At 31.1% G+C, this 26,109-nt stretch overlaps 1 protein-coding gene across 1 annotated transcript in view; it reads right to left on the reverse strand.

The window, feature by feature from the left end:
- LOC129226762 (uncharacterized) overlaps positions 1-26,109 on the reverse strand; it is a 160,966-nt gene that overhangs the window by 112,867 nt on the left and 21,990 nt on the right. The window contains exons 3-10 of the mRNA XM_054861391.1: positions 24,911-25,081; positions 24,511-24,690; positions 23,352-23,798; positions 16,500-16,742; positions 11,771-12,167; positions 4,919-5,684; positions 4,689-4,796; positions 2,697-2,703 (exon numbers count right to left, since the gene is read on the reverse strand). Of these exons, the coding sequence (XP_054717366.1) occupies positions 2,697-2,703; positions 4,689-4,796; positions 4,919-5,684; positions 11,771-12,167; positions 16,500-16,742; positions 23,352-23,798; positions 24,511-24,690; positions 24,911-25,081 (2,319 nt within the window). The remainder of the gene's footprint in view (positions 1-2,696; positions 2,704-4,688; positions 4,797-4,918; positions 5,685-11,770; positions 12,168-16,499; positions 16,743-23,351; positions 23,799-24,510; positions 24,691-24,910; positions 25,082-26,109) is intronic.

The following is a 26,109-nucleotide window of genomic DNA, read 5'->3' on the forward strand; positions in this document are numbered from 1 at the left end:
ATAAGGAGGGATTTAAAGTAGGGTACAAGTCCAAAATTTACTATGTACTTAACTTTTATCAGATAATTTGATACTTTTTGCTATCTCAGAATCATCAAAAAATATCCCTGTAAATTAAAGATAAATAATTTAAAGATGCAAATGAATGATTGCTTATTACGGCAACTAAAACTGAGAAAACCTTTGCTTTCCAAATTTTATTTTGTAGTAAATTGTGGCACAAACACATTGGATTGCTTCATCATAACAAATTTGTTTTCTGTAGAAGACAAAGAACACTTGATTTTTTAAGTTATGTTTCAAACTCCTAGGTCTTGCCAAATCAGCATAAGACAATACCTGTGAAAATCCTGGAATATCAATATTAGAAAGATAATGTACAAATAAAACAAAATGCTTAATTCATCCTTTTCTGCATGGCACCATGTGCTGACCTTGCATCCATTTATGTCTTTTTCCAACCACAAGGAAGAGAATTTCATCCTCCGTGGCATTTTAATGAAACAAATCACTATTTACATTTTTAAGGAAAAAGATAAGGGACTAAATTAAAAAACTATATGTGAAAGAAATAATCCAACTTCACTGAACAGAAACACAAAGCAAACCGACTCTTTGTGCTGAAAAGAAGCTAAATCTCAGACCACAACACAAGATAAGCACTATAAAAATAAATATTAATTCCCACTGGAGGCAACAAATTTAAATTTTGCTCTAAATATATTTTTTGAACCAATTGTTTAAATTTGGGTTCTAAACTCATCACATTGTATTTATTTTATTTCAATAAGCTATGATACCCCTCCCCCCCCCCCCCCCCCCATCCATCTATCACCGAACTGCTACTAGAGAGAAGTAGGGAATACTCCCACTCCTTTGGTTTACATAATTTTATTTCTTTTCAAAGGGCAAAAAAAATCTTAAACATCAAATCATCATTTTCCCAAACTCCTTTTCTGCAACATTTGCTGCACAGCTGTGTTTTTATTTTCTTTATTTTGATTTTTCAAATATTTTTTTGCAGAAGCATTGCAAGAGTTACAAAGTATAGAGATAAAACAAATATTTTTATATTAAGCTTATGTTTTGGCTAACTGCATCCCCCCCCCCCCCCCACCTCATCCTTCTCCGAAAAAAAAAAAAAGCAGCAACAGCATAGGCTTTTCTCTCTTTTTTTAGAGAAAATTTCTTAGGGTCAAAAATATAGGCATCATCATGAAAAGTTTCATTTTTAGGTTGAAATTTATTTTGCTGCACAAGTAAGGATTAAAATAAGGAACATATTAGGAATTTTAGGACAAAATTTGAAATTTTGGGATTTTTAAGGACAACTCCCTAACCTTGGATTTCATGCTAGCAATAAATGTTTTTGCTGTGTTTGCTTTTCTTGCATTTATAGTTTCGGACAATGGGCGACATGCTTCAGTGTTTCAATTCAAAGCAAATTAATGTTATGAATAAAAAGAAGTAAACATCTGTTTTCCGACAATAAAGAAAAACATGACAAATTGTTAATAAATGTGAATAAGTGTCAAAACAAAACTAGTGTGGGGGGGGGGGATATGACCTAATGAAAATCCACAATGTAGAAAAACTAATCGATCTAGTAAGTATAGACGGCTCCAATGTCAGATTTTACTTTTATTTTGGAAAATTGCTTGCAGTAATTTATGAGGAACATTTATCAATAGATGGTAGAAACAGATAATAAAGGGTGATAGTGGATCTATGTATAATTTTCCGAAGACTAAAATTTTAATATCACTTTGAGAATGTGGCAGTAAGGCATCTTTTTCTGGAGGTCAGGGATATCAATCATGTGTTGGCAAGGGACAGTGCAAGTCTGATAAGTGCAAATGTAAAAAATCTGTTAAGCTCTAACTTGTTTATTGTGTTTTTAAATGTTTTACGTAAACATGAAGTTCTTACAATTGCCAGAAACATTCTAATTTATACATGGTAAAATGAAAATTTATATCAAAAGGCAATCATAAATTTTGTATGCATTTTATGTAAAATTTCCCCTAGACACATCTGTTCCTGCACCAATGTAGTTTATTTTCTTTGATAAATTATTTAAGATACATTTTGAGAATTTTTTCAAAATTGCAGAATTCATATTTTTTATGAACTCGAAAATCTATTTTGGGTGTCACCCCCCCCCTGAAAGGTGTCACTTGGGACAAACCACCATGTAAAAAAATATTTGATTTTTCAAAATCATTCGATTTTTCACAAAAAAGGGACCCTGTGAAAAATCCCGGACAAATCCTTGAGATGTTATAAAATTTAATCAAAGAGATAGATCTAGATGAAATTTACAATTTTGTTTTACATCTTTAAAAAATAAAGTTGTGTTTCTCCTAAGTCCTATATTGCTGCAAACAGCAAAAATGAGAAGTTGAAAGCAAGTTTAGTACCACTAAGCTACTAACATAGTTTTTCAATTATATTCACAATAATTTTTCAGAAATTTAAATTGGGGGAACCTCAAAATTGACAACCAAAATGTCTCTTGCCAAAAAAAACACATCAAAATTGTCTACAAACTTTGAAAATTTTCTGATTTGTACATTCTTTTATGTTATCTGGGTCTGCATGCAAGGAAGGAAAATTTCATGTGAGTACTTAATTATCATTAAAATTTCATCAGAAACACAATAAACATAGCCAGCCTAAGTAAATTAAATACATACCTTTGAACTAAGAAATAAAAATAAATATAATATTGTAAATGCAGAAAATTGGAAGAAATTGCAGATTTGTAATTCAGGGTCACAAGGATCTCTTTTTTCCGTGAAAAAAGTGTGAAACATATATAAAAAGATGTCTGACAAAAGCAACGAAAGGAAACAATAAACAAACTTGAAACACATGTTTATTACTTATTGCAAATTTGTGAATTTGAAACTTTGTTTAAATTACTTTGTAGGCTGCATGATCTAAGGGAATTAACATAGAATGATCAAATTTTAATAATAGTTATTTTTTATTATTATTATTCATACGTACATTATTCTTTAGACCACACACGGCACAGCACTGACATCTTTTACAACACCAGTTTTCAATATTTTCCTCATGAGGTACATCATCTTCTGATAGACAAAACGTATGGTATGGTTCACAGCATAGAACACAAAATATCAACTAAGAAAAGAATAATTAAATAGTTAAATAAAGCAAAATTTAAACATGAGCTATTAACATGTGTAATAACATTTCAGCAAAACAGAAAGTAAAACAAAGCAAAAAGTAATTACAATTACAACAACAATTGAATGTTTTAAACAGCTTTAAAAACAGAAAATAATCTTGAAAAAAACAAACCTTTTCTTCCCCAGCACTACCACATAAGTAACATACACACTGAAGTGGTATTTGTTGAGATGATATAAGAGCAAAACCTTGGCAGGAAATTTTGTCAAAATCATAGTTTTCCTAAAAAGAATATACAAAATAAAGAAATATCTGACTCAAAACAAAGAAAATCATTCAAGTCAAATTAGCTTTTCAAAAATACCTAACTGAAACTAAAAAAAAAAGTTAGGCATCAAAGGAAAACTAAATTTGAACTATACAAAAACATTTTCTCATAACATAGAGATGTGGATTTTGAAAAAACAAAAATTTGAAAATCCTAGCATACATTTTCAAGCAGCATAAAAATAATAATGACTATGTACATAATTAAAAGATAAAAAAAAAGTTTGATTCTATTAAATCATTTTAATGTAAAATGTGAATGTTTTTAATTATTTCTAAATGATATTTCAGTAGAATGATAGTTTTTAAGGAAATTTTAAGAAAATGAGACTTCAACTTTTCGATTCATGAACACATTAACATATATGAAGTTATTTTAACACTTATAACAGTTTGTAAACGTTTACAGGTTTAAAAAAAAGGATTAGTTTGGACAGATCCCACAAACACTGGGAAGAATTTGGAGAAAAAATATCAGCAAAAACAAAAACAAAACAAAAAAAAATAAAAAATAAAAAAAAAATAAGAGGAAATTTTCCAAAAAAAAAGGGAAAAATCGCGGAATCGGAGTAAGAATCTCATGCCTGAATAACACACACAAGAATTTTCATCACTTGTTCCAAAGATTGATGTAACAGTTAATCAGAGGTGCTTAATATATTCACGTTTGCATTCAGGAGGAAATTTTTGCACAAAAAATCTTTCCTTTTCAATGAGCAGTTATTTTATTCAATCACGCAAGGACATTTCAGTTTTGAAGAATTGAATACTTATAAAAGTGATTTTTGTTTTTGCTTATTTTTTAAGCAGTTAAGGAGCATCTTAATTTCTACAAATAGGCTTTTTGGATTGAAGAATTTGGCAACTGACATTGATTAGGCACATCGAACACATCTATGTTGTAACTCATTGCACAGTAAATGTTACTCTAAATAATGACTTTCAATACAATGCAAGTACAGTTTTGAGGAAATTTTGGGCAAAAATTTTAAATTTTGAGAAACTTTTAAGCTTGGGAAAAATTTTTCACACCCGCATTTAATTTTCCCCTAAAAAAGTTTCATTTATATAATAAACCTTAGCTACTTTTAACAGCTATCCTGCAAAAAGATCATTACTGCAGCAAATAGATTATCATTTGAGAACAGTTTTAAGTTCTTGTATACATTGACAAGAAAGAAACCAAACCTGGAAATACTTACCCAATAATCAGCATATATGAAGTGTTTTTTCTGAAAATCATCTTCTTCATCATCGTCATCTTCTTCATTACTATCTTGACCTCCTGAACCAGCAGATCCATATTGGTCCTTAATTTTGTTTTAAAAAGCATGAGACATACTATATACGTTCAAACACATTTAAAAATCCTAGAAATAGCAGTAATAATTTTTAAAAACAAATTTTTTAAAAAAATAATGAAATTTCTTACTTGATCTTTATTGTAAAAGGATTTTTTATAGCCACTTCCACTTTGTTTTGAGTTTTGGTTCTTAGATCCGGTATAAGTAGATGTAGAAACGTTACTCTGGCTCTCATCAAGAGATGCACTGTACATCAGAGAGGGAGCAAAACTTGCATTTTTTAATTCAATTATGCTAGAAGTTTCTTCATATAGAATTGTGTCATCATTTTCACGATATACAGATTCATTTTCAACAGAACCAATATCTTCGGCATGACTAATAGCAAATTCTTCCAACAGTGCTTCATCCAAATCAGAAGAAAAATCATTTTCATCATAAACCGAATCAGGAAAAAGGGGATTTGTAACTACATTATTATCTATGCATTCAGATTCTTGCAAAATGACCGATTCTGAGTCAATACTGTGCATAAAAGGTACAGCAGCACAAGAATCACCCATCACATCTCCATCAGGCACTGTAACATTGTCACTGCTACTGGTTGAACTAGTGCTGCTACTGCTCCCACTAGAACTTGAACTGCTACTTCCAGAGCTTCCAGAACTAGATGTAGTTGATGATGAACTACAGCTTGAACCACAACTGCTGCCATCAGGACTTGATGGAGAGCTAGATGATGAAGTTAAAGAAGTGCCGATTCCAGACGGACCATCGCCTCCAAAGCTAGAATGCCCACCAAATGGCTTACTTTTGTCAATATTTTCAGTCTGGGGAGTTTTGGTACTCCTACGTTCTGAGGCAGGGGCTACAGGCCTTAGGCATCTTCGAAACCTGAAAGCAAGTCATTCATTGCTTTTTTTTCTTTTTTAATGTTATTAATATTATAAGCGCACACTATATTTGAAATAACTTCAAAATTATGAACAAGCATAAAATATACTTTCAATATAAATTAGCACTGATCATGATATTTTTCTAATATCAAACAAGGTAAAACATTGATTAGAAGAATACTTCAATCTAATTATTAGGCAAAATTTACACTTTTAAGATATAAAAACGCAACTAACTATAAGTAATACGTAATGACACTAAATCTACAAAATTTACATAGCTACGTTCTCAGAGTACACGCCATTTTTTAAATGAAAGCTTTTGACAACTGTAATGGCCTATCAGAAATTTTAAATCCTAAACATAAGAACCTGTTTTCAAGAAATGAAAAGGAATTCATTAAAATTAATTCCTGTCTTTTAATTTTACACTTGCAATGAAGATTTTTAAAAAAAATATGTTGTCAATAACTAGGATCCAACAAATCCCAGGTATCAGATCACCTGGTTGACTTAAAAAATAACTTGGCAACTAATTTTTTTGAAACATGGATCTTTCAGAAGCAAAGTTACCTAGAATTTTCTTATAAACTCTGAGAAAAAGAATGATGATAAGAAGAGATAAAACCAAGAGTCTCATTCATTTTTTAATTAATAGAAAAAAATGGGGAGGGTTACTATTAATATCTAAGCGATAGAATTGCATTGTAGATAAAAACAACTGAGACAACTTACACAAGTGGAAGTAATTGGATTCTTAAATGCATAAAAAAATCTATATTAGCGCACAAAATCGTAATTAATAGCTAAAATGAGGAATTCGTACAAGTAGTGCATAACATTTAAGTTGGTACACAAAATGTAAAATGAAATTTAAGTTTAAAAAATATTTTGAAAAATGTTCTATTTTGATAAGGTTGTATTTTTTTTTAAATTTTTACAATCATATTTGGAAGCTGCCACTGTTTGAAAAACTGGAGGATTTTGCTTCCATGACACTAGGAATTGCAATACCGGACCAAAATTGCAATACTGGTATTCGGTATTTTTAAAACATGATATTGGAATACCAGTATTAATACCGGTATTAGAAATTTCTCAAAAAATTATTGTAAATGTATTGTTTTGTTGCAATATTTCATAGTTTTGAGCAAAAATTGTATTATTTGTGAAAACGTTTTATGAACAAATATAAAATGAAGGAACAAATGTCATAATAAAAAAATCAATAATAGTAAGAAACACAATGAATCTATTAAATTGCCTCTAAACCTGGAACTCATTTTCGTGCTTAAATATCCTGCAGTAGAAAATACTCTTTCTTAACCCGTTCGCACCCAGCGTCACGCGGACGCTACGCAACAATTCCTCTCTTATCAGCCCAGCGACACGTATTCGCTTCGCGCTCTGATCGACACTGACGTCCCAGCGTCACATATACGCTTTCTCGAAATGGAACGATTGAATTGAATATTTGAACGATAATAGATGGCGCTAAATGGCTATAACTTTGATCATATTCCAGTCACATGGTATTTGACCTTCATCTACACGCTTTAGTTTCTTATTTGGACCTCTCAATGGGATAGATTTTTTTTTGTTATGTAAACAACAGTGAATCACTGCTCTGCGCATACGATTTATGAGGTCTCAATTGCTCTTGTTTATATCTTTGCTTCTCTTTTTTTGTTGCGAGTAATTGAAAGAGATAAACATCTAGCTGAATAAATTATGGGGGAGGGGGAGGAAGGTTAAAATATTTTTGCGTATGTGTTCCAGACTTTTGGGATTCCCGTTCGATGAGAGTACAGGAATGATTTCAAGCGGCACTGAAGTTTATGATTATTTTTGAATCTTTTCTGATATTGTTCTTCTTTATTTATTCTTTTTTATTTGGAGACTGGAACATTGCAATAAAAATGATTAGCGAAGTGAGTGAAAGGGAATGTTTTCGAGAGAATTATGAAGCAATTTTGAGACTTGTTGCGTGGGAATTTAACTAGTTTAAATTCGTTGACCTAAGTTGTTTTAATTAAAATTACATAAGGAACATATTTTTTTGCTACATTTCTTTTTCTTTGATTGCACACTCACGATGTCTAACTCTAACTTTGTTTTTGTGCACATATTATTTATCTTTGTGCACATAGTTAAAGTTTTAGTATTCTACTTGTTTCACTCCTTTCTAATAATGTAATAGTCTTTATATTAATAATTAGTAATCAGTAGTACATTGTTTAAGCAAATTTAAAATTTCAAGTCATTATTTTGAAATGCTGATTTTATATGAATATTTTTGTTCAGTTAGGCTTAACTGCTGTAAATGCTCGGGCCGATGGCGGCGTTCCATTTCGGAACGTTCGGTCCCGTAGCAGCGCTTCGTTTTCCATGCGCTGGTCCTCAAGGGGTTAATCCATGCTGGTCGATGGCACTGTTAACAATGCACGATAGACCTCCTCTAATTGCCTGAATGTAATTCATCATCTTCATATAATTTCGATTTCTTGCATGTTAATTTTGGAAAAATTCTTTGGTATTTGTGTGTTTCTTTTGCATTGTGTATAGCATTATTATTAGTTTTTTTCCTTCAATTCATAACTAGTTATAATTTCTCTTTGAGAGACGATATTTTCCCAATATTAACGTCATCTACAACGATTTCTTTTTGATCAGGTTAGGCTTGTGTTTACTTTTTATTAGCCCTATGGCTCGAGCTTTATGGTCAACTTAACTAAATTTGATTGTTAGTTTGTTTTATTCGTTTTTGTTTTCTTTTCAAAATGCTTTACAATTTTAACTGTGTAAAGACCTGATAATATGTTCCATTTGATTATGCCTCACCTTTATGTAAGTTTTCAAGGTGCTATATAGTTTCTAAACATTATCTTGCCAAGTATAAAGTAAAATAGCGAGACAGGACAACAAACCAACAAATTACCATTTGTCACTTTAACAAGAAAAGCTTTTGTCAAAATTCAGTACATCTAAGATAAATATTTAAAACAAAGTATCCTAAAATATTACTGCAATTGATGGTTGGAATAAATTATTCATAGGATAAATACGTTCAAAATTGAACTTGAAATTAATTTTCACAAAAGGGAAAGTGAGAAATCAGGGAAATGAAAAAAAATGATAACATGGTGCGCATAAGAGCAAGAAAATGCGATTTATCTCACCATATCGCCTTGGAAAAATCATTTTATAATCTTTTCGCTATTTTTATTCAATGATATTTTATTAGTTCCTGCTTTTCAAGCCAAGTTTTAACATCAATGAATTGACTTTGGCAATGTAGCATGGAAAAAAGAAATGTACATTTGAAATAAAAATATTGAAAAGTCTTTAATTGAAGCTATTTATTTTTTTCCATTAATACCGAAATTTTATCTCAACAAATACCGGTATCACGAAACTACAAAATAGCTTGAAATACTGGTATTTGACACGGGTGCAGAACATGTCCGATCCGGCGATCTAGGATCGGGGGAAATTTGAACCATCTGGGGAAAATTTTGCAAATTCGATTTTAAAAAAAAGAAAAGTCCAATTTTTTTTTCGGCAAGTGTCTTTTGAATGCATTTTCTTTTGCATCACCACTCTTGATATTTTCATCAACTATTTGTTGGATAATAATTTACATTTAAAATAAATGTAGATATGATATTTTAATTAAAACTTACATGCATTTACTTAATTTGCTTTTTAGATACCGAGTTCTAAGGCTACTAGTTCATTCTATTAGTTTTAAAGATGCAATTGCTTTTTTTCCCCCAAAACTATCTCTACCTATAGTAATAGGAATGAATTTTTATCTGAAGCATATAGCATATTGTAAAATTTTGGGGAAATTTTCATACAGATTCGGGGAAATGTTGGTGTTAAAAACATTTTCTGCACCCCTGGTATTCGGTATTCCGGTATTGCAATCACTACATGATACATTCTTCATCATCACAAAATTGCAGAAAATTGATAAAAATCATGATGGAAGATAAATTCGAATTTAAATAATAAATCAAGTGGAAATCGGGTAAAACCAAAACTCACAACAAAGGCCTACTTCCAAGTGGGAAAAAAGTGGAAACTCCACGGAAAAGCAGCAGATTCACATACCTGATTTTAAAAGAATTTGTATGCAATTTTCTGAAAGGACAAAAAAAGGAAAGCATATCTTTTCAAATTGAGTTTTTTTAGTTAGGAAAGTTCACCTGACTGCCACTAGAGAAAAATAAATTTCCCTGACTAATCTTCATTATTTTAGTTTCCCCGATAGTTAGACAGTAAGCATACTTTACTGGAGCAACTCCTTACCTTTCAGCATGAACCTTGGTTCATGACCTACCTTTTTTCCTTTTTACTCCAGGGTCCATCGTACCTACCACTATTTGTGGTTTAACCAGTTGGATAGGACCCTGAAGACAGTTCTGATTTGTTGATCCAGACCAGAAACCCAGTAAATCCCTGGCCTCAGTATTAACCTCTTATAGTCAGTGTAAAAGGCAGTCTAAATGGCCTTAACACTAAACCACATGGAATATGAGAACCCATGGTCAACTCTTTGCTAAATGCAAGTAGATATTCTGGAAACTGAATGTCAGGAAATGTGAGGGGAAAAAAACTTACATGCATGCTTGTTTAATGAGGTTTGGACCACCAAATTTCTTCTTATCTCTGAAAAAGAAATATTTCATAAAGTAATCATAATTTTGAGTTAATTAACTTCTTTATTTCACAAAATGATTAATTCAAGGTTTAAAATAAAAAAATAAAGCAGTTATTCATGATACAAATAAAAGGAACATTTCAGTTGGTTTTTAAAACATTATGTATAAGGATATTTTTAAAATATTCCCGGCAACATATACAAAACATTTTGTAACTTTTAGTGGAAAAAAAATGCAAGTAAATATAATTAAAAGCAACTAAATCAAATTGTTAAACATTCTCCGCTCAGACATTTGCTTTAAATTCTGTAGCAAAGTTTAATGGTTAAAAAAAAAAAAAAAAAAAAAAAAAAAAAAATCATGTGGGCTAAGTAACTAAATAATTTATAACCAATCTTGATTTAACTGCTTTTTACAGGAAAATGTTTAATGTTTATAAGGTTTAATGATTTAAAGTATTTATAAATAAATATAATGAACAAAAACATTTAAACACACATTATCAACAGTTTTATTAAGCATGTGCTTTAAAATCACTATTTATTTTTTTAATCAATAAAGCCAGAAAGATTTCAAATATTATGTTAAATAAAATACAGAAATAAAGTTGCTCAATGAGAGAAAAAATTCAATATGGTTAAATACTTTCAAAATTGCAGCCTTTCCAAAATAGGTGTTTTGTTAATGTGTTTGTCTGAATATGTTAATTTTATATTGAATTTCAAACAGCTGAAATAGGGGGGGGGGGATTTAACATTTTATAGGTCAATTAGTTGTACCTACTACAATTTAAAAATTGCGACGGTCATTTCACATTTCTTGAAGCTGTCTCCCCGATTCAAAATGGAATGGCTCCAGGTAAAGGAATTGATTGTAAGGGAGTGAGCTGAGTGTCCTTAAAATTCCAGAAGCTTACTTTTCCTACCACCTCCATTGCCCTTTTGCAGAACTTTCATTTTCATAGTTATTTATTTTACTTTTTGTTTATCTTAAAGGCGAGTAAGGTGTGCTGAAGTTTTAGTATGGATAAAACAAGAAGTGTTAACCTGTGCGCATAGTTTGTTTTTGTCAACTTACAGCCTGCACTGCAAGCCTCCCCCTGTCTGAGGCAGGAAAAAACAAAGCTTCCTAGAGTATTTTTAAATTCATTCTTTAAGGAAAACTGGAAATTTTTGAACTTTATTTAGTTATTTGCATGTTAATCTTTTTTTTTTTTTTTTTTTCTAATTGTATTTGCATTACTTTAATGTATTTCTAACTGTGTCAGAAAATAATTCAAAAATGTATAGAAATAGAAACTAAAAATTCTATTAACAAAGCAAGAATTATAATTGTCCGAGTAAGACAAAACAATAACAATACTAATAACAACAAAACATCAAGAACAACAATACTAATAATGATAACAGCAACTTACAAACAATATGCACACTGCCCACAATCTTCAGCAAGACATCCTTCACATTGTTTACAACGAACCTTCCTACATTTTATGACTTTTGCAGGGCGTTTGGGTACGACTTTTGGTTCACTCTTTACTGAAGTTTTCACTGCACTTTTGTAAGAAAACTTTAAAGTTTTTTTTAACTCACTTCTTCTGCTAAGTTTCAAAGATTTTTTGAATGAATGTTTATGCAAGTGTTTCATTGACTTCTTCATTAATAATTTCCTCCTCTTCTGTTCCTTTTGAATGAGCAGAGAAGACTTCTTCAACAAGTCTAAATGAACTCTGTTTTTAACTTTGACATCTTTGTGAAGTTTTTTCTTCCCTTGCTGCTTAGGGGTCTTGTTCACACTGACAGCAGGTTTAGCTTCTGTAATTAAAAATTAAAAATGCGATATTGCCGACCTAGTAAATGAAATATTATGCTAATAATACTTAATTTTCAGAAATTCTATTTTAAAAACAAAAATACAAAACTGATGCAGCCAGTAGCAAAGTCAATGGTAATTTAAAAATAACACATTTACAAAACACACTTGATTTCCACAAATTACAATTAAAAAAAACTAATGCACAAGATAAAAAAGTAAAGATGCATTGAGCATTCAGATTCCATTAATGGCATCCAGTATAACTAGTGTGAGTTAAAAAGAAGAGATATCACTAAAATTTCTTGTGAACTATTCTGAATGCATGGTTACCACTGGATTTTTTTTTTTTTTTTTTTTTTGGAGGGGGGGGGGGACAATTAACAGGATCTAGCACTGATAGTCTGTTAAAAAAAACAATTTTAAATACCTAAACATAATACTTTAGAATATTCTTTAGTATTTAAAAATTTAAAGTTAGGTTTCAATTAAATATTTTTTGAAAAGAAGAAAAAAAATCTGGAAAAATGGTCAATGTTTGACTTACACTATGCGAGAAAGTATAGCGCACAAATTTAGCCTAGCCAAACTCAAATTTAGTGATGACAACTTTGTTTACTTCCATCCAAAATAAAATAGGCTAATAAAATAGGTTATTTTGTTACATATAAAAAATAACAGCATTTTCTTTGCACAGGTGTTTTTTTATGCAATTGTATTTATTGCTTGTAAATTGAAATTTGAGCATCATGAAACTTATAAAACCCCTATGAGTATGATTTTCTGTGGGTACTCAAGAACCTCAGAAGCAAATTTGGTCAAGATCTGATGAAAACTGTTCAGTTATAAAAAGAAAAAAAAAAGACTTCTTCCTACTCTCACAGTCATCCCATTCTTAATTAAAAAATTTCAAGTCTCTAGCTCATCAGGTAATCAATCCACAAGATTCCACTCAAACAGACATTCAAGAATAAAAGTCAATTAAAATGACGTACTTAAACTTATTATTGAAAGATCTATCATCTGTTTACCTACCATTTTTACTCAAGTACTAGTGGTCTTGTGAAAGAGACATTCACTAAACCTCTCCTCCGCATAAAACCCCCGACTTGTCATAGAGTTTTCCCCCCTTCATCCTTTACCTTTTTTTTCATAATTGGAAAATGCTCAGGAAATCACAACTCGTCCCCCCTCCCCCCAACTACATACAACAGAGAAAGCTTTATCCATTTATAACATATTGTTTGCAACCAATTTCTTTGATTATATGTATTATTCATTTGCTAGAGAGCATTTTAAAAAGCAAAATCCCACTAGGATTGGCCTACCCTCATCGAGTTTCCAAAAATTGTTACCACAGCACTATAAAAATAAATATTACTTCCCACCTGGGGACAACCGACTCAAATTTTGCTTGAAATAATTTTTTTGAATTAAGTGTTAATATTTGGGTTCTAACTCAACATATTGAATTTATTTTATTGCAATAAGCTATGATACCTACCCCCCCCCCTCCCCAATCTCTCTGCCACAGAACTTCAATTTCAAAGGAGGGACTATTCCCCCCCCCCCCCCCCCCCGGTTCATATATTTTTCATTTCTTTTCAAAGGGGGAAAAAAACAAAAATATCAGATCCTATTTCATTCCCTTAACTCTTTTTCTGCAACATTTGCTGCCTAGCTGTTTTTTTTATTTTTACATATTTTCTTGCAGAAGAGGAATGACCGCAAGAGTTACTTATAACAAACAGCTTTCTACTGAGCATGTGTTTTGATTAACTGCATCCTCCCCCCTCCCTTTTTTAGAGCAAAAAAGCAGCAGCATAGGCTTCTCTCTTTCTTTTTTAGAGAAAATTTCTTAGGGTCTCCAAAGTTTATTTTATTCTAAAATAGAGGCACATCATTATGAAAAGTTTCATTTTTTGGTTGAATTTTATTTTTCTTGCAAGTAGGGAACAAAATAATGAACATTTTATGAATTTGAGGACAAAACTCAAAATTTTTGGAATTTTAGGAAAAATTTGAAATTTTAGGAATTTTAGGCCAACTCCTACCTCTGCCCCTGAGAAAAATAATGAAGGGTGTGAGACATTTTTGGAAACATTTCTTGTGTTGCTTCAAGACAATAAACTGTGGCTTTTCTGGAAAAAATATATTTGACTTCGAAAAATATTTGACATAAGAAGGTTTTGATTAAAAAAACCCTTTGACTGAAAAATAACATTAGATAAATACGCAAAATGAAGGGGGAAAATAATTTTCCGTCATATCATGTTTTTCAAGATATCGAAGTACAGGGTATCGAATGTACACTGTATAGTGTAATCAAACTACCAAACGGCAAGACCTTGAGGGTTACGTATCTGGATGAAATTCTAGTTTTGGGTTAATTCACGTTAGGTATGAACCCAGGTAAAGCAGTTTGACTACATAGGCCCTAGTTCGGCAACAATATAGGTCCAAAGTTGCTAGTTTAGCTCCAGAAAAGCAATGGTTTTTCCTTTCAAAAAACTTTTTTACCCTTTTCTAACTACTCAATGAAGTATCGCTCATCTGAATACATTCATAATACAGTAGAGAACCAATTATCCGGGAAGTTCGGGAACCTCGCTATCCCGGATATCTGAATTTCCCGGTTTTCTGGATCGCTAAAAAGCTCTATTGGCCGATTCTTTGTAAATCTTTAATAAATAGTTATGCATATTAAAATAAGAAGAAAACAGTTCAGAAATGCTTTTAAATATCGAAATATTAAAAAACTAATAGTGAAAGAATAATTTAAACACCAAAAAACTTAAGTTATTAATAATACCTGAGACCATCACATTCTGTTTGGAAAAGAAAAAAAAATCCACCACTTTTCAATCTTTTAAAAAGAAAGAAATTGAAGGGAAGGGTAAAAAATAAGTTTTTAAACCCAAACGTGCGATTTTTCTACTATAGTGTAAAACAGAATTCGCCTTCATAATTGCGTTTTTTTTTTTTTTTGTAAAGGTTTTGTGTTTGCGATTATGTTAGTTATTGATAACTAATGCTTTTGCATTTCGTTAATATCAACAGAAATTTGATTCATGAGTTCTTGCAGCCTTATTATTCTTGCATTTAATGGATTTCTAGATTTCACGATCAACTAACTATCTGGAAAATTCGCGAATTTGGTTTTCGGCGTTTCCTGCACTTTCGCGACGTCACTTACGCTAAACACCTTAAATTATAGGCCATTCAATAAAATACTGCATTAGATTAGAATTATTTAGAAATTAATGCGACAATATTCATTTCTTTAGCTTTCAGTTAGCATAAAAGACAAAAATTTCAGAGTTACTAATGGTACTTTTTATCAAGAAAATATTGCGGAAATTTTGCTCAGCATAAAGGATAACCACTTGAAGTTGGTGTTCGCAAACATTTTCCCGAGATATACTTGGGTAATATGGTGTTTATTAAGAAATTATTCATATTCTTTTTTGTATTAAAAAAAATGCTTAATTTTTCGAAAATTGCCAAAAATGCTTATTTTTAAAAAATGGCAGGAAAAATCGGAAAAAAGTTGCCGATTTTCTGGTTTTTTGGTTCCCGGATAAAAGGTTCTTTACTGTATGAAATAGTACTAAAAAAAGACGCGAAATAGACTAGGACAGCAAAAATCATACCAAAGAAATTCCAAAGAAAATGCTGTTACTGTTCTGGAGTCAAACAAGCAGTTTAGACCGTCCTTGCAGCCGAACTAGAGCCTATGTACTCAAACTATTTTCCATAGGCTCATTTCTAGCATGAATTGACATCAGTCCAAAAGTTTATCCAGATCTGACCCTCAAGTTTTTGCCACCTGAACCAGATTGATTTCCAGGACTCCAGAATTCCAATGGCATTATTATTGGAATTTGAAACTTATGCATAGCATTTGCCCTCCCAACACAATCGGCATCTCTTGCCAGTACAAAGTAGAGGAGGGGGGTATTCAATGTTGTGAATGTATTCAGTTGGCTCAACTGTAAAGTGAGTGCAAGAAAAGGGCAAAAAAAAAAAGCTTAATTTCAAATGAAAAATAATGCTTTTCTGACTCAATTAGCAATTTTGTACCCTCGTTGCGGCCGAACTAGGACCTATGCAGTCAAACCGCTTTACCTGGGTTTATATCTAGTGCGAAATTGGCCTAATTCCAGAATTATGTCCAGTTCTGTGACCCTCAAGGTCGTGCCGTTTGGTAGTTAGACAAATAACTAAATAAAGTTGCTAAATTTTAAAAATGTGTTCTGTCTTGTATTTATTTGCTCCATGGAAAATTATCCACAAATACAAATATAATTGAAAGTAAAAGATATACAACATACCAGTTGAGCATTCGATGGCTTTTGGCTTTTCATCCTGTGGAACCGTTTCCAATATTTTCTGTTTTTCTTCCTCAGGAAGTGCACTTAAGAAAAACGGCTCTTTTGTGTCTCCAACATCTGAAAAAGTTGCTCTTGGCAAACCTAGAACAACAGCCGCTCTCCTACAAACATGCTTTATCCTTGGTCCTTTTTGTTTTGCCTCCTCTTGGACAGTAACATCTTCAACTGCTTCATTGACACCAACTACAGGATGTTAAGATTTTAGTAATGTTAATTACAAATATTAAACAGAAACAGTTTAAAATCACATCAGATACTTCCAATTAAAATCTCAAAATTTACTTTAGAATAATTAAGAAAACTTTGAAATGTCAGTAAATTATTTCAGGATTAGTTTTCTTTGTAGTAAAAGGTGGTAATCAAGCAAGGATGGAAAACAAATGCAAGCATTAGTTTTTCACATCACTGCATCGTTAAACTCTAAAAAAATGATTAAATCAGAATTCAACATATTCAAAGCATTACAATTAAATATATCAGAGTAAATATATTTAAATAAAACACAATTAAATTATTTTTTTGACTAGTACACCTTTAAGACAGTATCTCAATTTTATTGATTTACAATTTAAATGAAAATGAGCTAAGCAATTTGCTAATTATTTAGTTGACTTAATTTTATTCATTTAAATTAAAATTATCATTTATTTTTGAACAAGGCTGTAAATTTTATTATCACTTCTTTTGTGCAGTTCAAAAACATAGTCCCAATACAAAACATTTTACTACACTAGTATTCTTTTGCAAATGTGGGGGACCACTATAAAATGGGAAAGAGATCTGTGCCAGATGGGGTTTAACAAATGATTAATGTATCCCTGGCTTGAATATGACAGCATGGGGCCAGGGGCAGACATTTTTTCTGGGTATGTTTATAAAAAATTGTACTCATACTCTTTTCCACAACGGGAAATTTCGACTTACGCAAGAGGTCTTGGAATGCATCCCTCGCGTTAGTCAGGACTCGAGTGTATTACAAAATCAAATTATAAAAATGTCATGCAAATATATCTGGGCAATATGTGCTAATACACTAGTAAAACAACAAAGCATTTATCTAATGACCAGAAAATAAATTTCTCCTTTTTCTAATCAAACACTTACTTCTTTACAAAAATGCTAAGAAAAGTAATATTGCTGCGATCCCTGTGGCAGAATTTTATTTTACTTTCTGCAACAAATTTTCTGGACCTAATTTTTTTCTGCTAGAATGCTTTGTGAAGTGAAAAGTGAACTAATGGACAAACTTAAGTACAATTCATTTCATAAGTGAAAAATTAATTTATTTATTAACAAATTGAGCACAATTTCTTGTTTAAGTAAATTCATTTATACAAAAATGAAAAGCATTAAAGCTTAGTATCAGGACTTCCAACAGATTTTCAGTTTTCGCTAGAGAAAAAAAAGGGACCTTGAGCTAAATCTATATGATTAAAAATATTAACACCATGGTAACAGCAATTGGTAAGTGGAGAAAAAAATCAAATATAACCAAAAGCTATGTAAATTATTATACTAATTTATGTAATGCTAATGTAAATTATTATGTTATAGCAGGAGGTGATTGCTTAAACAGAGATGCCACTCTCATATTTAAGTTTTCAGTCTTGTAGTTCTTAATACCAGAAAAATACAGATGCAACATCTATTCAATATTCATAGAAATAAGATCCGAAGAAAAAATAATTTTTAATTAAAATATGCATTACAGTTGGGGGGAGGGGGGGGAACCCTTCCTCAAAGAAAAAAAAACTAAAACTAAATCATGCATATGAATTGAAAACATAAATAAGGATCACTCCTCCTCCTCCCATTAAAAAAAAACTAAATTGAAACATGCATTACACAATTATAACAAAGTATTCCGCTCCCCCCAAAAGGAAAAACATGGGTGTGATTTTGGGGGAAGAAATTGATAAATAAAGGCTACCCTCCCATTAAAAAAAAACTTAATATATGAAATACACAATATTATAAACAAAGTATCCCCCTCCCCTTCCCCAAATGAAAATAAATTTAATTAAACACATTTTAGTCAGAACAAATCGAAAACTCAACCACCCTCAGAAGAAAATAGGATTTTATTAAAAAACTGAAGCACAATTTTTTAAGCAAAATTTCAATTTGAAGCAAAAAGAATTTAATTAGAATATGCATTTAGAAAAAAATCTATAACTCCTGCAAAGAGAAAAGATTTTCATTCATATAAGCACTCTATCTGAATAACGATTGGTCAGCCCAAAATACCACACAATTTATCAAGTATTCCATCTATTTTCTATTATTGCAAACTACTACACCGCAAAATAGCTATTTTTTAAGGACTTAAATTAATTTTTCAACAGAGGTGGGAAAAAGTTTGAAAAAGTCGGCACAAGTCTTTCACACAAACATGTGCGTTGCGAAGCCAATGCGAAACCACTTTTTTTTTATCAACACAAAGTTGCTTTAAAATCGCTCTGCGTGGGGAGAAGTACTGGTTAGAACTAGTTTTTATCCATGCCCTATCTCTCGACCTCCGATGTTGCAAAACATCACAGTCAGCAATAATCGCTCGCTTTGGAGCTCGCCAAAGTATTTTTTTTTTTGTAAAATGTAGCAATTATTTTATTTTTCGCAGAAAATTGGGCCTTTTTCTTAATGTGTAGTAGAGTTAAAATTTTTACCATGAAACAGCTATCCTTTGATATTGTTCTGGAGAACGGTTCTATTGCTGACTCTTTTTTCCCTTTCCCTTTTTTCTCACCTTAATGCAAAATCTTTCTGCACAAACTCTCATTCTGCGACAATGTCGCCCGTCGGCAGCTTTCTGCGGGGGGGGGGGGGGGGGGGACTGCGATAAAGGCATCCTAATGTTATTCAGATTTCTTAACTTTTTATCACAAGTCAAAAACAAGGCTATAAAAAAATAAAAAAATTGGGGGCACCTTTTAACAGAGCTCTGGGCATTTGCCCACGTGCCCTTACAATTATCAGGTCTTGAATTTGAATGTATCATTTAAGTGCATATCACAGAACAAAATAGTCTATTTATAAATCTATTAATTGCAAATTTAAATGGGAAGAAATAACATTGTTTTTTAAAAAAATGCTATTGCATGAAGAAATAAAAAGATTTTATAGCTGATAAACAAAACATTCATAAAGCAAACAAATAAAGCATAAAAATTTCCAACAAGATTGCAGAAACTTAGCAGATTTAACAAGAGCAGATTTTTCTTTTTTCTTCAGGAATAAGTTTAGCTTTGAAACACGAGTATTAAAAAGAAAAATAGATAAGAGCTGTTCAATTACTCAGTTAAACTACATTTAGAGACAAGTACTTACTTGAAAAATAATAATTAACTTCATTTATAGACTGAAATAAGATATTTTTCTATACTAAAAAACATGCCTTTTTGTTTCATTATGTTTTCATAGAGCACTTTTCCCTTTTTTCATCAGTAGTCTGTGTCGACCATAGACTAATAATAAGAGTAGACCGAGCTATGGCAACCCTTTTGCTGCTCATAAACCAAACCATGTGACTGGTGGATATCCTAGCAACAGCGGGCGTTGATCGTAGCAGACGATCAACGCGAGCGAGAAATAAAATAAATAGAATTGATGGAACACGGAAGAATGATCTTTTGTGGAGTCCGATTTGTAAATTTGTTATTCTAAGTTGTAAATATTTTGTTAATATAGTGAGTTTTTCGTTTAGATAGTATTGTGCATTTTCTTTATTCAATTTTAATAACTCTCTGAGCAATTAAAAATGCAAGAGCCCAAAAAGAATCGGCAAACTAAGATTTTTACCTACAATTTCAATTTAAGATACCGATTAGTACATTTTTGCGTTAACGCAAAACGTTTACGCCAACGCTGACGTAGCAATTCCGAATGAAATAAGTATTACTGAAAACTGTGATCAAAAACTAATTACTAATGTCAAAATAATGCATAAATAAAAGAAAAACAGTTCAATCATCTCTGCACCTGGAAAAAAAATTATAACAAAAACACATTAAGTCTTAAAATACATGTCAAGTGCCAAAACTGTAGATAATCCTGCCGTCTAGCAACCATGCTGCCAAAGTTTTCGCCAAGCCTTCCACCAGTCACATGATGTATCCATGAACCAATTTTTTCATCAGCAAGTCTGGGAAAGCTCTGTCTACTCTTATTATTAGTCTATGGTGTTGACATAAAATGTGGGCCATATGAAGCCTGCACAAGCCATAGGCTGCCAACACATGACTTGAAGGATAGCTTTGAAACTCTCTAATGTTTCATATCTATCATATTTCAAATATAATACACAATATGGCTTCAATAAAAAAACATCATACAAAAAAATTCCACACAAGCAACTTCAATATTGAAAGAATTTTTAAAGTAACCCATTAAATAATAACAAGAGTTAAAACAAATATTTATAATATAAATAGGAATTGCATGATCAACTATCTAAGAAAAAAGTGAATACACACAATTTTCTCGTTAATATAGTCAAAGTTTCGAACCAAAAAATAATAATATTGTATTGAAAATAAAAACAATTATTGATACAGGCTCAAAACTACACAATTACAACGATGGTTCTTTAAAATTTTGGTAAAAGTAAAACAAATGTATGCATGCATGTTTCTATCTTTTTGCAGAGGAGTAGGCATTAAAAAGTGCCAATCATTTCAGAAAAGTCCACAAAAGTCATTTTGCCTGGAGTTGGTTTTAAGGTAGCATATACTAAATAAACTTCCAAAGCAATTGACTTATTTAAAGAATGCAAAAATATTTTAATTCTCATGCATAATATGTTATTTTTGTAAAAGTATGTTTAACGTTAAACTTCTTTGAAGAAAAAAAAATTTTTTAGCGATAAAAATTACATGAAAATCACATTAAAATATTAGATTTTCTGAAGTTAATGAAAGTTATTCAGTTTCAAAATGAACCAGAAGATTAGTTGACAAAACTTTAACTTAAATATCAAAACATTGGGCTAAATTAAATAAAAACACAGGATTTGCGAAGAATGACAAAAAATGGGGGGGGGGGATACTATTACGCAGGAGATTAGTGGAAAAGCAGATTTCCACCAAAATCAGGCGCATTGGCAACTTTGTAAATGACTGTCTATCCTAGCCCCCCCCCCCCCCAGCCAATACATTTTTTCGCATCATTTACTTTTATTAGCATAGATTGAAAACTTCATATTTTTCAAATACAGATATGATGACTCATTAAAAAAGAGAAAATTATTCCTATACAGGACATTAAGTAACAACATCACTTAAACATCCTCCCTTTTCTGTTGTCAGAGTGTATATATTTCATAAAAATTACTCATTAGAGTGTTTGCATTACTTTCTGAAACAAATTTTTCAGCTATACTCGTTTTCATTTTTTAGATGTTCTCCCCAAAGCAGAATGTTTTACGATGTTCTGCAACGTAAAATCATTTGACCAAAATTGTTCTGCGAGTACTTTAAGCATTGTACGCGAAAAAACGTGACATTTTCCACAAATTGGGTGCCAAAAATCAAAATTGTTTCATATAGTAGGTTTTTTTTTTTTTTAACTGGACTGTTGCTATTTATTTCTTTGGAAATAAGATATTTCCGGAAACATCACAGCTTTCAACCAAATGACTAATTAAAGAGCACTGAATTTGGAAAATTAGTTGCTCATGAAAACTAAAAAATAAAAAAAAAAACTTTAACAAGGTGTCAAACCTAAACCGATTGAGATTCTCCAAAAATAGTTTATATGCTTTCTAAAATGGATAGAAAGAGTAAAGACACAAAATTTTATAAAAATCCGAACCTAGGTGTCAAACTACATTTTTTTTGGTTAATTTTACATGGCATAATTAACAATTAAAATAATGTTACTATATAAAGAAATTGATTTACTGAAATAACAAATAAAATGAGTCGAGTTTGGGTTGCACATAATAAAACACTTTAAAACTTTGAAAATAATTGAAACATTTTCTGGATGCAGAGGAATTGAAATCTCAAACAAGATAACGCAATTTCTGGCGATGAATGTGTTTCAATGTTGGCATGTTTCCAAAACATACGTGTGTGGCGGAAATTGCAGTGAATGAAGATCGATTGGGAAAATCCTACAAAGGACTTATCGAATTCAACATCGCGAGCTTTCCGTCAAATTATTGTAACTCGCAAGAATTAGATTTTCTTCTAATTTTAAGAAATCTGCAGAATTTCTGCAAAATGTTATCTTGAGTTGGAAGATATTTGTAGAAAATCTGCCATTTCTACAGATTTTCTGCACCACAGTTTCTGCAGATTTTCTGCATCACGTTTTCTGCAGATTTTCTGCACCGCGGTTTCTGCAGATTTTCTGCACAGAGGTTTCTGCAGATTTTCTGCACCATGGATTATGCAGATTTTCTGCGCCGCGTTTTATACAGATTTTCTGCACCGAGGTTTCTGCAGAAATTTCACTGATATCTGTAGAATTTCTGCAAAAAATTTGTTTTGAGTTTTCTTCTCACATTTGAACAGAATTGTTCTGCAGCTCAGGCATCTGTTCTGCGATGTACGTCGCAAATTTAGTAGTATTCTGCTTTGGGGGATGTTCTGAACAATGAATGCATGCATTACGGATTTTAAATACTCCAATAAAATAATGCACATAATTCTAAAATATAAAAAATTTTAAACAGAAACCAAATTGAAAGACAAAACGTACAAAAAATAATTTAATAAAAAAAAAACCTCGAGAGAAATAACACGGAAAAAGTCACAAAACATTTACAAGCAAATGCAACATATAACTTACTGGATGATGCAGCATTTTTTTCAGTTACATTAGTTCCATTTATTGGTGTAACAAGAGAACTTGAGTCTGTTGCAGAAGATAATTTTCTTGAGTCGATTAATTTATCAGTTTCATCAATCGCTCTCTGATTGAAGTCTGTCATATAATTTGTAGAAATATTATCAAATGAAGCAGATTTAGATAGTTCGGATGAAGTTTCTTTTTTGATAGGAAGATCTTTTCCTGAACAATCTGTACTTGAAAAAGAATGCTGCTCGCCTGTAATGCAACTGTTGGATTTGTCATCAGCAGCATTTGAAAAAGTATCAAATGGTTTTGGTACACTTGAGACAAAATTGATCTGATCTATTTTGGAATCACCAGTATTTTTACCAACAGTTTTATCTTCTTCAGCAGATCTTGCCAAATCCATAAAAGTTATAGGTTCTTGAAAGAAGGCAACATTATCTGCAAAACATTGGAGATACACCAGGTTGTGGGCAATGTCAACTCAGAATCAGATGTAAAAAATCAACATTTAGTACACTTACACAAAATTTATTTATTAATAGATGCACATAAATAAGGCATTTAACAAGACTAATACCCTGTCTTCATATTTAGAGAACATCAAATATACAAAGAAACTTGGATTTCACAAACTAAAAATTCTGAGATAAAAAGAATTATTGTATGAAAAAAAAACAGATGATAAAAACATGAGTAAAAATGTATTCAGTTTTACTGATTAATTCTTCTTGTTTTAAGAATAAGGAAGAACTAATAGTTTTTTTTTTTTTTTTTTTCCCAATACCAAAATAAACCCCTGCATTATATTGCAAATTTCCATTTATTTCAATTTCTCTTTATCTTCAGCAATACAAATAACCAAAACATCATTAAAAGCAAAAGTTTATATCGGTGACATAAAAAGATTTAACAAATGAAAATTAAGTTAGTAAAAACAAAAAATATATAAAAATGTGGGTTCCCATTATAAAAACAGGAAGCAACCTCTAAAATATGAAGCAATAAAATAATTTTCAAGCAGGTTGTTTTTTTTTTTTTTTTTTTTTTTTTTTTTTTTTTTTTTTTTTTAAAGACTCCACATTAAAATTTAGAATTCTGTTATTGGACTTTTAATGAATTGTGAGTTATACTAATAAAAAGATTATGATACCTGTTAGTAATGGGTTGTGGGGAGGAGCATCTAGACGTGGAATATATTTAATCAATTGATCTCTTAATAAAGTAGACACAGTCAATTTCTCCATGCAAGCTTTCAACCAGCATGCTTTACATCTAGCATTAATAACTCTTTTAGATACATTTTCCTTAGAACTGTCAATATTGCAATTACCTAAAAAAAGTACAGAAGATAACTTAAGAACTTTAAAATACTAATAAGAAAAAAGAAAAAAAAACCATGATTAGGAACCATTTGTTGAGTCATTAGCAACTAATACACAACATAATACACACAATAAAGTTATAAAATTTTAAAAATAGATTACAACGATCTTCATTAATTTTTAATATTAACATAATCAAAACATAAATAGAAATAGCAGAGTACTTACCCTTTTTAATACAAAAATACTGCTTTGGTGACTTTGCAAAGCCTTCAAAAAAATTATTACAAGGATCACATGTGATTTGATCATATAACTTTTGTGATTGACTGCATATTTTCGCAAAGCCACAAACGCTGCAACCAGGTGCAGAGGCACAATCGTTTCCAACTGAAGCACCTATCAACATTTATTAAATAAATACATTAAATGAATATGGATGTTAAAAGTCATTTCATAACTCAGTAGAAAATGTTTATGGAGTGAGAAAACAAGCAAGATATTTTTCAAATCATTAATCAAATAAGAATTCGAATGATTAGAAGTGAATCTACCTTACCATACTTACAGGGTGTTCCAAAAACGACATATTTGAAAAATCAATAAAAACTAAATAGCGATGAAAATATACTGTTTGTTGCATTATGCTTGGGACAACAATAAATTTTCAGACGGACAATTTGTAAAAATTAGTTACAATGATCCTCGACAGATGACGCTGGCGGTATTTTAAAAGGTATGAAAGAAAAGTCTGTAAAATCGCCAAATTGACCGGAAAATTTGAAAAATCAATGCTGCTCGTTTAGTTTTTATTGATTTTTCAAATATACTGGTCATTTTGGCGATCTTACCGATTGTGTTTTCTTTCATACCTTTTAAAATACTGTCAGTGCCATCTGTTGAGCAGCATTGTAATTAATTTTTATTTTGTCTGTCAGAAAATTTACTGTTGTCCCAAGCAAAATGCAACAAATGGTACATTTCTATCGCTGTGAGTTTAGTTTTTATTGATCTTTTAAATGTGTCAGTCACTTCTGAAACCCTATGTATTATTTTTAGTCGAAAATACATTATTATAACAGAAATTTAAAAAATACTAGCCACCTTGATCTCACCTAACATAAGGCTGCTCGTCCAACATGCCTGCGGCTTTATGCAAAATCTGAAAGCAATATTTTAATTTTTATTTATTTAGTAGCTTCGTTGCCAGGCAGGGTCGCAAGAGTTTCGGCCAGAGGTGGTTTTGTCACTATTCATTATTTAAGTAAACTTAATTTTACACCCTTGGTATGCAAGCAATAAATTATGGCATGTTCCAAAAAGTAAGTTACAGGAGATATATTTGATAATTTTTTTAAAATATGTTTTGAACAGTAAAGCAAAATATACTTGTTTTATAGCACAAAATTAATTTCAAATTTAATTAA

The sequence above is a fragment of the Uloborus diversus genome, chromosome 7 (assembly GCF_026930045.1).
Source record: "Uloborus diversus isolate 005 chromosome 7, Udiv.v.3.1, whole genome shotgun sequence".
NCBI lineage: Eukaryota > Metazoa > Arthropoda > Arachnida > Araneae > Uloboridae > Uloborus > Uloborus diversus.